The 13,517-nt window shown below is 44.6% G+C and overlaps 1 protein-coding gene across 7 annotated transcripts in view; it reads right to left on the bottom strand.

Annotated features, from left to right (window-relative positions):
* Nucleotides 1-10,066: 10,066 nt before the first annotated feature.
* Nucleotides 10,067-13,517, bottom strand: part of NCOA1 (nuclear receptor coactivator 1) — a 192,877-nt gene continuing 189,426 nt past the window's right edge. For 4 of the 7 annotated variants that reach the window (XM_066378753.1, XM_066378752.1, XM_066378750.1 and 1 more), the window contains one exon: nt 10,067-10,355. In XM_066378753.1, the coding sequence (XP_066234850.1) occupies nt 10,185-10,355 (171 nt within the window). In that variant the 3' untranslated portion in view covers nt 10,067-10,184. Of the gene's footprint in view, nt 10,356-10,440; nt 10,498-13,517 lie in introns of all 7 variants that reach the window. The other 3 variants (XM_066378756.1, XM_066378757.1, XM_066378755.1) reach the window with 3 other exon arrangements.

Here is a 13,517-nt window from a genome sequence, read left to right as displayed (position 1 = left end):
AAAGATGGCCTGGGCACTGGGGATGGCTCCATGGCCTCTGCCTCAGGCGCTAGAGTGGCTCTGGTCACAACAGAGCGATGCCCCGGATGGGCAGAGCATCGCCCCCTGGTGGGCGTGCTGGGTGGATCCCGGTCGGGCGCATGCGGGAGTCTGTCTGACTGCCTCCCCGTTTCCAGCGTCGGAAAAATACAAAAAAAAAAAAAAAAAAAAATGGAGAGAAGCTAAATGAAATTACCTTTGCTAAGAGTGTTGGGGCTAGCTTACTAGGAAGTCTAATAAGCTAGTTCCTGCTTGCTTAGTTTATAAGTTTTATACATATGAAGAATTTCAAAAAGGATGATTATTAGAAAGCATATAAAATGTTACAGAATACAGGTTTTTCAAGCAAGGGGGAGTGGGCTCCTGATCCCTTTTCAGGTATAAGTCACTCTCATGATTCCAGGAGGGGAGGAAGAGTTAGGATCAGCATAGGAATTTTTAATTAAGATAAGTAAACATTGTCTCCTAAAGGCTTTTAAGGAAAGGGAAGAGAAAGTTTTCAGATAAGTTCTAACTTATTTGCTCTGTCTAGCAAGTGGCAAGAGTCCTTCCAGAGAACTACAGCAAAACTATGATTAACTATTAACTAACTTTTGCCCCTGTAATCTCTTTATCTAGAATTCTTTTTCCTCTTCAGAAAGGAAGGGTAAGGGGTTGGGAGGCTGGCCTCTCTTTTTGAAATACCAGTATCAATAGTTTTGCAGTTCCTTAACACCTTATCACACTCCTTACCCTAATCCTACTGCTAAACCTAACCCCAACCCTAACCCTACTCAGAACCCTACACCTATACCATCCCCTACACTTAACCCTCCACCTACCTCTAGGCCTACCCCAAACCTAACCGTAACCTAAACACTACCCCTACACTGACCCCTTCCCCTACATCTACACCTATTCCTACACCTTCCCCTACACCTAAACCTACCCCTAGCCCTAACACTAACCATAACACTACCCCTAACCCTACCCTTACCCCTAATCTAAACCTAAACACTAAACCAAAACCTTCACCTAACCCTAAAACTACCCCTAAACTTCACCTAACACAACCCAAAAACATACCCCTAAGCCTACCCCTACCCCTAACTACTCTTATCCTGAACCTTACCCTAAACCAGTGCTCGGCAAACTCATTAGTCAACAGAGCCAAATATCAACAGTACAACAATTGAAATTTCTTTTGAGAGCCAAATTTTTTAAACTTAAACTATATAGGTAGGTACATTCCTCATCAAGGTAGCGCCTGCATGTGGTATTTTGTGGAAGAGCCACACTCAAGGGGCCAAAGAGCCACATGTGGCTTGTGAGCCACAGTTTACCAACCAGGACCCTAAACCAAACCCTACCTCTACCCCTACTCCAAAACCTAAACCTATTCCTACCCCTAACCATAGTCTGCCCCTACCCCTACCTAAACCACTAACCCTACCACTACTTTTACCCCAAACAATAAACCAACACCTAACCCTAACCCTACCTCTACCCCTACACCGAACCATAATGCTAAACCTACAACTGCCCAAAAACCTAACTTTAACCCTAACCCTACCACTAACCCTACCCCATTCCTAAGACTAACACTACGCCAACCACTACCTCTACCCCTACCACTACCCCTAACCCTACTCTAACTCTACCCCTAATTCTACCCCTATGGCTACCCTTACCACAATCCTTACCACTACACCTACCCCTAACCCAAACCCTACTTCTAAAAATACCCCTAACCCTATATCTAATTCTAACCCTAACCCTACACCTAACTCTAGCCCTAAACCCTACCTTGACCCCTACACCTAACCCTAAAACTAACCCTACACGTAACACTGCCTCTAACCATACACCTAGCCCTAACCCTAACACTATCCCTACTCCTACACCTACTCCTAACCCTACATTTACTCCTATCCCTAATCCTACACCTACTCTTAACACTACCCCAAACCCAAACCCTACCCCTAACCCTAACACTATTCCCAAACCTACTCCTACCCCTAAAACAAACCCTACCCATAACCCTACTCCTACACCTAAACCTTGCACAAACCATACCCCTAACAATACACATAACCCTAACCCCAACCCTATCACTACCTGTACCAGTAACCCTACCTCTAACCCTAACCATACCCCCACTTCTACCCATACCTCTAAACCTATCCCTAACCCTACCCTTAAGTATAACCGTAACCAAACCCTAACCTAACCCCTACCCCTACCCCTACTTCTAATCCTATCCCTATTCCTACCCTTACCCCTACCCCTAAACCTAACCCTACCCCAACACCTACCCCTATGCCTATCCCTAACCCTTTTGCTACCCCTATGCCTAGACATCTCCCTACCCCTAACTCTACCCTTACCCCTCCCCTACTTCTAAACCTAACACTAACCCTTCCCTTAACCTTAATGCTACCCCTCACCCTACACCTACCCCTAAACCTACTTCTACCTTAATCCTTCATCCTACCCCTAACTCTACCCTTAACCCTACCCCTACCTCTGCCCCTATCCTAACACTACCCCTGAGCCTAAACCCACCCTTACCCCTAACCAAAATTCTACCCCCACTTGTACCCCTAACCCTACCACTAACCCTAACCCTAACCCTACCCATACCCATAAACCTACCTCTAAACCTACCTTTATCCCCACTGATAACCCTAACACTGACCCTACCCTTACCCCTAATCCTACCCTAAAGCTTATATCTACCTTTACCCATACCAATAATTCTAATACTACCCCTAACCCTAACCCTACACCTACTTCTAACACTAACCCTGTCCCAACCCCTACCAGTACCCTTACCCCTATCCTAATCCCTACCACTTTCTAAAACTAAACCTACTTTTAACCCTACCCCTGCCCTCAAAACTACCTATACCCTTACCCTAAACCTATTCCTACACCTAAACCTAACCCTACACCAACCCCTACCCAAACCCTAACCCTACCACTAATTCTACCGCAACACATAACCCTACTACTACCCCTAGCCCTACCCTTAATCATACTCCTAATCCTAAACCTACCTCTACCCCTAACCCTAACCCTACCTCTACAACTAACTGACCATTATTCCTACCCTACAGCTACAACTACCTCTACAAATACCCCTACCGCTAAACCTAATCCTACCTCTACAATATCCCTGACCAAACATTACCTTTACCCCTACCACCACTTTCAAACCTACCCCTACCCTATCCTTACCCCTACCCCTAACTCTAAACCTACCCCATCCATACCCCTACCCCTACCCCTACCCATACCCCTAAGCCTAACGTGAACCCAGCCCCTACCCCTACCCCTAAAACTACTCCTATCCTAAATGCTAACACTAACCCTAACCCCTAACCATATGCCTACCCCTTCCTCAACCCTAACCTTACCCCTAACCCGAATTCTACCACTACCCCAACCCTATCACTACCACTAACCTTACCACTACCCTTAACCCTGCCCCTCCCCTTAACCATAACCATAATTCTTATCCTACACTGACACTACCACTACCCCACCTCTAAACTTACCCCTATGTGTACCCTACTCCTAACACTAACCTTAACCCTACCCTACCCCTAATTCTACCCCGATATCTAACCCTAACTCTATCCCTACCCTTACCCATAATCCCACATCTACCTTTACCCATCTCCCTAACCCTACCACTAACCTTACCCGTAACCCAAGACCTAACCCTAAAACTACCCTTACCTCTACACCTACACCTACCCTTACCATTACTTACACCTAATCCTACCACTACCCCTAACCCTACCCCTAAACCAACCCCTACATCTATCTCTACCTTTACCCAAAACCCTATCCCTAACACTAACCCTAAACCAGGGGTGGGGAACCTTTTTGGCTGAGAGCCATGAACACCACATACCTTAAAATGTAATTCCATGAGAGCCATACAACGACCCATGTACATTACGCATTATCCAATAAAAATTTGGTGTTGTCCCGGAGGACAGATGTGATTGGCTCCAGCCATCCGTAACCATGAACATGAGCAGTAGGAAATGAATGGATTGTAATACATGAGAATGTTTTATATTTTTAACATTATTACTTTTTTTTTATTAAAGATTTGTCTGCAAGCCAGATGCAGCCATCAAGAGCCACATCTGGCTCGTGAGCCATAGGTTCCCAAGCCCTGCCCTAAACCAAATCCTACTCCTACCCCCCTACTCATAATGCTACCCCTAACGCTAATCCTACCCCTAACCCTACCCCTACCTCTAAACCTACCCCTATTCTTTGTTCTACCCCTACATCTTCCCCTACCTGTACACCTAAATGTAACCCTACCCCTAACCCTAAACCTACCCCTAACCCTACCCCAACTCCTAGTTCTACCTCATACAACAAACTCTACCCCTACCCCTTACCCACAACTACCCCTACCACTAAGCCTACCCCTAACCCTTATCCAAACCTTACCAATAACCCTACCCCTACCCTTAACATTAACCCTACTCCTAACCCTACCCCTACAACTTCTACCCCTACCACTCCCCTATTACTCCCCTTACCTCCCACCCACTCCTAAAACTATCCGTACTCATATCCACCTACCACTCCCCCTAACCCTACCACTCCTCTCATGCCTACCACTCCTCTCATGCCTACCACTCCCCATACCTTTACCCCTAACACACTTCCAAATCCTACCACTACCCCTATGCCTGCCTCTCTCCATACACCTACCATTCCCCTGCCCCTACCACTCCACCTATGTATCTAACCTTACCACCCCCACTTCCCTACTCTTCTTACACCTACCCCTACACCTAATATTACCCCTACCCTTACCTCTCCCACTACCCCTACCACTCCACCTACCCCTACAACTAAACCTACCCCAACTCCTATCCACTACCCCTACCCCTAATCCTCCCCCTATACCTAGACATACACCGAACACTACCCCATCGCTCCCCCTACCTTTGCACCAAACCTGACCACTCTCCCTACCCCTACCCATAGACACCCTATTCCTACCCCACCACTCCCTTTGTTTACTGCTACCACTCCCCTTACCGCTCTCCTAACCCTATCCCTAACACTTCCCCTACCCATACCCCTGCCACTCACTGTAACACTACCACTCTCCCTCCCCCTCCCCTTATCCCTACCTCTACCACTCCCCCTACCCGTACCCCTGCCACTCACCATAACACTACCACTCTCCCTCCCCTCCCCTTATCCCTACCTCTACCACTCCCTCTACCCATACCACTAAAATTACCCCTACCCCTACCACTCCCCCAAAACACTACCCTTAGCACCCCCCTACTCCTACCACTCTTTTAATCCTTCTCCCTACTGCTACCCCTACCCCTTTTCCTACCTCTCCAAATACCACCTTCACTACTCCCTATTCCTACCACGCTTTCTACCCCTACCTATATCACTTCCCCTACCCCTATACCTAACCCTACAAGTAACCCTACTCCTACCCCTATATCTCCCCTTGTCCCTACCCCTGCCACTCCCCCTAACCTTACCCCTACCCTACCACTCCCCCTATCCCTACACCTAACCCTGGGGTAGGGGTAGTGGAAGTGGTAGGTGTAGGGGGAGTGATAAGGGTAGCAAAAATGGTAGGGATAGGAGGAGTGGTAAGGGAAGTGTCAGGGATAGGGGTGGGGGTGTGGGTGGATGTAGGGGGAGTGGTAGCAGATTGAGTGGTAGGGGAAGTGGTAGGGGTAGGGGTAGGTGGAGTAGGGGGAGTGGTAGGGGCAGGAGTAAGTGTAGGGGTAGGGGAGTGGTAGGTGTAGTCCCCCATGTGAATATAAGCTCTGGGAGGGAAGGGTCCATGTCTGTCTGGATCCTTCCATATCTCTACTACGTTGGGTAAAAATAATAAAATGTACTAAATGAATGAATGAGGCCAGAGCTTTGTGTTTCTTCAATTTTGTTAAGAGCTCCTGTGGCAATAAAAAGAAAAAATAAAACTAATTTGGCGCTGGCAGGAAAGGTTCTGACAGGAGAATGATTCTTTTGGCAGTTTTCTCCAATCAAAAGGATTAATGGACTTAACTCATCAAGATCTTTTTCAGAGATACAGGAATGGCCAAGGGTCAAACTTGCTCTGAATTATTCTCTTTACTCAAGTGGAGCTGCTCTCCTGGAAAGATCAGTTAGTTAACAAGGAATCAGCACAGCATACTGTGTAAACAGACAGCTGTCCTTTCTTTTTCTTTGTCATGACCCAGAATACAGTTTATAGGTACAGAGCCTATCTTAGGCAAGTCTATAAAGTGGATGAAGATTCTGTATATCAACCTCTTTTTCCTCAATTGTTTCTACACACACACACACACACACACACACACACACACACACATATATATGATTGATTTGAGAGAGAGGAAGGGAAAAACATCGATTTATTGTTCCACTTATTTATGCATTCATTGGTTGGTTTTTGTATGTGCTCTAACCAGGGATCAAACCCACAACCTTGGTGTGTTAGAATGGCACGCTAATCACCTGAGTACCTGGCCAAGGCCTCTATTTGTTTTTCTTCTTGTGTGTGTGTGTGTGAGAGAGAGAGAGAGAGAGAGAGAGAGAGAGAGAGAGAGAGAGAGAGGGACGGACAGGGACAAACAGGAAGGGAGATGAGAAGCATCAATTATTCGTTGCGGCTCAGCGACCTTTGGGCTCAAGCCAATGGCCATGGGGTCATGTCTATGATCCCACACTCAAGCCAGCAACCCAGCGCTCAAGCCAGCGACCTTGGGGTTTTGAACCTGGGTCCTCAACATCCCAGTCCGAAGCTCTATCAACACTGCCACTGCCTGGTCAGGCTCTATTTGTTTTTCTAACAGCCTTATCATAACTACCTTAGGATAAATTTAAATCAATGTTTAGCCTCATTTAAGAGAATCAGCATCTAAGAGAAGTATCCAAACTTTGGGAAAAAAGGTCATATTCCCCCAAAATTTGACTTCAGACAACAGCTATCAAATACGTGCGTATTTATGTGTAGAAACGTGTGTGGGATACACCACCCTCTCCCCTGCCCTCTACTAAGTATTACTCTTGCTTACGCTCCTTGCCCAGGCTCTACTTGGCCAAGTATTATTGGATTTAAGCTATCTTAAAAACACACAAGTAAGAAACAGGGCTGAATATAAAATGCACTGTCAGACTGAAGGAGCCTCCTCAATTAAGATTCAGCATCTGGGCCCTGGCTGGTTGGCTCAGTGGTACAGCGTTGGCCTGGCGTGCAGGAGTCCTGGGTTCGATTCCCGGCCAGGGCACACAGGAGAAGCGCCCATCTGCTTCTCCACCCCTCCTCTCTCTCTCTCTCTTCCCCTCCCGCAACCAAGGCTCCATGAGAGCAAAGTTGGCCTGGGCGCTGAGGATGGCTCTGTGGCCTCTGCCTCAGGCACTAGAATGGCTCTGGTTGCAACAGAGCGACACCCCAGATGGGCAGAGCATTGCCCCCTGGTGGGCGTGCCAGGTGGATCCCGGTCAGGCTCATGCGGGAGTCTGTCTGACTGCCTCCCTGTTTCCAACTTCAGAAAAATACAAAAAAAAAAAAAAAAGATTCAGCATCTGCATAATAACCATCAGTACATAAAAATCAGCAATTGCTAGAGATACAATATCTTGTGATTCTGCAGTGCTGCCTGGACCAGATTTCCCGGGTAACAGGCTGGACTAGAGTGTTTCATCATAAGACAATAGTCAAAGTCCGAATTTCCTCAAGGCTCACTATCTAACATGACTTCACTCTGACCTTCTCAAATTTCACTGAGCTGGTTGGTATTAGGGTGACTTCCAGGATCTTTGGCTTCAGGGACCTTTTCTTTTATTATCCTTTAATTACCCGTTAGTCATTTTGGGCTTTTGCAATTCCCGAAGGATGTAGGTTTCATTTCTTTCCTGTAAATGAAGAGGCAACCCATGAGGTTGTTAAACAAATTCTATTCAGTAGCTGGAAAAGTGCATTTCCTGTGGAATGACAGGAATTACATAGAAGCAAGCAATTTTATTTTCCTCAAATGTAGCAATAATTTTAATCTGTACATACATAAAACAAACAGTGCAATTATAAAACCTTGAAGGTGACATGCATTCTTTAAGGTGCAGTTGGGATGGGGGAGGATGTTAGCATCTCCAATTTTCCTTACCACTTTTTTTTTCTAGTTCCTTATGCAAAAGCACTGAGTCAGGAAACTTCATCTGGAATGCTGAAGTTAAAGGTGAACTTCCTGAAGTCTGCACGTCTAAATATCACAAACAGAACAGAAATGACATTCTAGAGCAGTCTGGTAGGGACTAGAATAATATGGCTGGGCTTTCAAGCTGGGAATGAATGAAATCAGGGATGCATTTTCTGAAAAACTAAAAGAGATAATGTTTGTAAGTGAGTGTCCTATTTCTCTTTCATAGTGCTACCCACATGAGCCCTTCCACCAATCTTTCGATTCGGTGCTATACTTTCTGAATAGATGCTGTTCAATGGAGTTATCTGTAACTAGGGGTGGTGAGATGCAGAAAGGAGGATCTGGGAAAATGGCTTCTTCCTTGATGTCTGAGTCCAAGCTCCTTTTCCATTGTGAGTTCTTATGGCCTTTTCTCTGCCGTGGAAGCAGAGGTCGCTGGTGCAAGTGTCGGGTGTTGTCATCATTCACAGGCCCAGGAGTGCAGGAAAAGGCGAGCGATGGGGGGTGTGTGCCTTTGCTTCTTCCACAATACCTTTCTCAAGCTTTCCTGGCCTTGCAGTAGAACGTATGGAACTAGGTCAGTTCACTAGGTCCTTGACTCAGGCCAGGATGAGACAAGATGTGACAGAGTGACAAGAGACAAAGGGAAAATATGCTACCTATTAGCCTCAGAGCAGAATAAATTTATATTTGCACTGATGAAAATTCAAATTCCCAAAGTCAATCTAAAAAAAGTAGGAAGTTATTCTTTGAGTACTAACTTTTTTCTGTACAAGTAGCCTGTGCACATCCGGCGGCGGCTCCCGTGCTGCTCTCCCGTGGGGAGCCCGGCGCTCCCGGGCGGCTCCAGCCCATCTGAGTGGCGCTTCCTGGCAGCTGGTGTTTTGACTTGAACCCCAGAGTAAATCCATACATGGTGTCACAGTTATTAAAATAATGAAATATTACTAGCCAAATGTAACTGCAATTCAATCAATGTTATATTTCACACGCAAATATAGAAAAATCAAGAGTATGATAATAAAATCATAAAATTAAACAGAAGGAAATGAATTTCTACAAGAAATCAAATACATTTACAGTGAGATTTAAAGGGAAAAATAAGCTACTTGGATCATAATTTTTATTTTATTTTAAATAACTTCAGCTACCTCAGCTGTTAATAAAAAGCAGAAAGAACAGGCTGCCTTTCCAGATTGAATCAGAAAACTGTATCTACAATAATTGACAGAACTCGCTGCTTGTCCTTCACCCATCTCATCAAAAATTATTGCATTTTCCCCAAACTGTATTTTTTGGATTCCCCTGTGAATACACTGATCTCGTCCCCGTTCCTGGAGGCATGTTGGTTTAAATCCATCTTTAAAAAAAGGAGAAGGGATATGTATGTGGAGGCAAAATATTCTCTTGTAGCCAACAGTTACAGAGTTGCTAGAAGAAGCTGATTGTACACACAAGCTGCCTGGGGTCAGGAAGGGCTGTTGATTCAGAGACACGTGACAGCCTTTGGTGGCTGGGCACGGGCTGGGCATGGGGCACTGCCCGGGGCAGTCGGCAGTCGGAGCTGAGCCTGCGGAGGCGGAGGTGAGCTGGCGGAGGCGGAGCTTCATCTTCCCCTTGGGACTTGTTTTGGTTCTCCTCCAAAGGCCTTCATCCAGATAAGAAGCCAATGACTGATTATAAAAATAAGAATAATTAAATTTGGCTCAAGAAATAGATTGTCCAACTGTTCTGCCTTGTTATTTTTCAATATCCAAGGCCTTTACAAAGAAACAAAAACATCTCTCAATCTCCCAACAAAAGTGAACTCCTTTTTTTTTTTGCTCCAAATGCAACGACCTGAAGAATGGCTGCAGATTGAGATATCAAAAATCTCAGAAAAATATATAATATATTTGTATATCTCTGTATGTCTATTATTTAAATTTCACATTCCTTTAAAAGTGGTTATTCAGTCAGTAGCTGCTGAAGGAGGCTCTTCTGCTGGGCCTGGGGAGTCTGTGGTCCTGCCGTGGGTTTTTGAGTTCCCAGTGGACCAGGCTGGTTCAGGTAAGGGTCCCCTCCTACCAGATTCACTGTACACTGGACGTCAGCAAACACCTGAACCTGTTGCACCTGCTGGAACACAAATAAAAGATGTGTTTAGACAGAAGGGTCTGCCCCCCCGGCTTATGAGTGGGTACTACTTGAAGTGGAAACTCACTAGAGCATTCCTCTAGTCTGTAGTCACCACAGAGAAGAACTCTTCTGTCTTCTTGTCCTACAAAAAGAAAATCGCTGCACTCATTTTGCTCAGGGTTCTGGAAAGTTCACACTTTAAGAATAAAATAAAAATCGGAATGGTCAAGCCTCCTACAGGGTTGCCATCAATACCAAAAGTGAGCATTGTTGCCAATATTGCCTAGATTGGGAAAAGCCCAGTTTCAGAGTCTGGGTATCCAGTGGTGGGTTTAATAAAAAACCACATTATTTGGAAAACTGGTTTAAAAGCATTCTATGGATGACTTTAGGATAAAAGAAATCTTTGTAAGGTTAGAAAATTAAGGGCTTTAATTTAGTATTAGCAAAATAAAACCACCACAACTCAGTAACAGGACATCAGCATTACTAAAGTTAATGTCCAGAAGGTTTGTGTAGTATCTAAACATACTATTACATAGCTTCTTGATATATTGCCTTTAGAATTATAGCAAAATATAAGCAGAACAATTTTATATTTAACTTCTTTTTCCTGATAGACAATCTGTTTAACCATGAGTTAAAAAATAACAGCAAACCTCTAGCTGAACAGTGTGAATTTTCCCTTTAACTATTTTTATTATTTTCAGTAATAACAAAAGTATTATTTGAAAACGTCTAGAGTTGCATAGTTCTAGCATTTTCTTCTGGGAAAACAAAACCAGAAGTTAGTCTTTACCAATCAGTCTTATTAAAACTGATGAAGGCCAATATCACACTTGTGAATGTTCCAGAACAAGAATGGAGAAGCCTCCTTAGTCATCCAAGTATATTTAAATGTCTCAAGCTTTTGGCAAACTTGTGCTTTGTGTTTAATAGGTCCCTGAAGTATTTTAGATCAGTGATGCATTTTTGGGGGCCATTCATCACTAATTCATGCCAATTACATTCAGCTTTTCTGAACAATATTTTATCTTAATCAAATAAAAGTTGTTTTGCATCAACCTTCACTGTTCAAAGGTCAAATGACCCCATGATCCAATTGCTGTATGGGTCTAACCCAGGTCCTCTTGATCCAGGGACTGCTCATGTCTACTCTCTCAGCTAAAAGCAGACATCCCTGAGCTTTTTAGTGTGCGATGAATTAAATCTCTACCTAGATTAGCACATTTCTCTCCTTTGCCTCCCTTTTCTCATCCTCCTCTTTCCCCAGTTTCCAAAATTTTGCCTCACATGTGCCCATTTGTTGTTTTCTTTGGGGCTCTTTCTTGTGTATCTAAGCTATACCAACTCTATGGCTCTATTCTCCAGCTGCTGCTACATTCACCCCCACCCTCGCTCTTCATAATTCCTCATTCTTACCTGTTGGTCCAGAGCTCCCCTGCCTCCTCTCCCCACACCAGCCATCTCCCTACCAGCCCTCTTCCTGCTTCTCTACTCCGTGCTCTTTTCCGGCTCTCTCCTCTGTCTTGCCTCCTCCTCATCCCAGCTCTCCAAAGACAGCCGGCCCCCAGCGCTATCCTTGTCCTCTTCTCCTGTTCTGTTCCTTCTCCTTTTCTGTACATCTGTCCCTATAGTTCTCACTCCACAACTTGTTTGGCAAAAACAAAAACATTGGAGCCAAGAGAGATTTCATGATGAGCTACAGCATGAAGTAGATTCTGCCACTGAAACTTACAATGAGCACAAACTATAGTGCTTTTAGGCACTGACTGGTTAAAACAGTATGTTTCAACTTATGAAATATGGGAGCAGAGTATAATGTATTTCTGTCCTCACTTAAAGACATTCTTGATAAAGTCATGAAAAAACAAACTAGAAAGAAAATTCTGCTTCTTTAAAAAAGAATGCCTTTTTAAAAGATAGTCTTTATTAAAATTTTGAAGAAAAAAAAAAGGAAAAGATTAAACCAAACCCTAAAAAGTACATATTTAATACTGTCCCAGGGCTCAGGAACTTTAAAACTTGGCTGTTTTAACTAATCTGTTGAGCTCCCCAGCATATGTCTCTGTAGGTGTGAGACTTTCAAAAACTTCTAATGAACGAAGACTTCATCTTCCAAATTAAAAAAAAAATCCCCTCTTTTCAGCCCCACAGAATCCTGACCCTATTCCCTAATGCTTCAACTATGGACACAGCCTCCTCACTGGCCTTTCTCCTACTGGGCTGGCTGCCCATGCTCTCCCTTTCCCTTCCTCCTCCATTCGTCCCCCCCAAGATGCAGCCTTAACTGGCACTTTGATCTTTGTTCCCTCTCAGGGATGATGCTTCATCTGCAAGAGTGCATCCAAACCCCTAAGTTTAGCATTCGAGGCCCCAGGATGTTTGCTCTAATCTACCAAGTTTAATTCCTGTGCATTCTTATTACACACCCTTTTCCTCCTTCAGTGAATCTGGTTTCCAGGCCTCTGCTAAGATACTACTGTTGCCCTGTGTGGTCCCCCCATTTCCAATCCCCTAGACTTGCAAGTCCACCCCCACCAGCTCCAGCAGCCAACCCAAATCCCCTTCTCCTTCACGTGGCCTTGCTAACTACCCTTCAAGGCCCAGTTCAGTCCCGTCTCCTGAAATGCTCTTCTAACCATCTCAGCAATTTCTCCTTTTAAAAAAAAAAACACGCTTATGGCTCTTGTTACTTGTAACAAAACTTGAGTTTCCCTTGTTTGATTAAGTGACAATATATGTACATAGCTATGTGTTTTATCTTTCAATAGGCCCTAAGCGGTATAGCAGAAAGAGCCTGAACTTCAGCGTTAGAAGGCCCTGGGTTCGAACCTTGGTTCTGCCACTTTCTAGCTTTGTGAATTGTGCATCCAGTTAAATCCCCTCGGATTCTGTTTCTTCAGCTGTGAACGAAAGGAATACCACCTCCTTCATAGGGTCACAGTGAGGCTTACAGGAGATAGGCGGGCCTGAACGTGCCTGGCAAACCAGAACCATTTCACAAACCTAACTTCACCTCCTCACCTCTTTGCACAGCTTACCTAAAGGGCAAGCATGTCTCATCTTTCTTTGTATTGGCACATTAGCATAATGCTGGCATTTAAAAACAAATTTTAAAATATTTATATTTACTAAGAAACTAAAGACGAAACCAAAATT

This window comes from Saccopteryx leptura, chromosome 3, assembly GCF_036850995.1.
Source record: "Saccopteryx leptura isolate mSacLep1 chromosome 3, mSacLep1_pri_phased_curated, whole genome shotgun sequence".
Classification (NCBI taxonomy): domain Eukaryota; kingdom Metazoa; phylum Chordata; class Mammalia; order Chiroptera; family Emballonuridae; genus Saccopteryx; species Saccopteryx leptura.
This window is presented reverse-complemented; position numbering and strand designations above follow the sequence as displayed.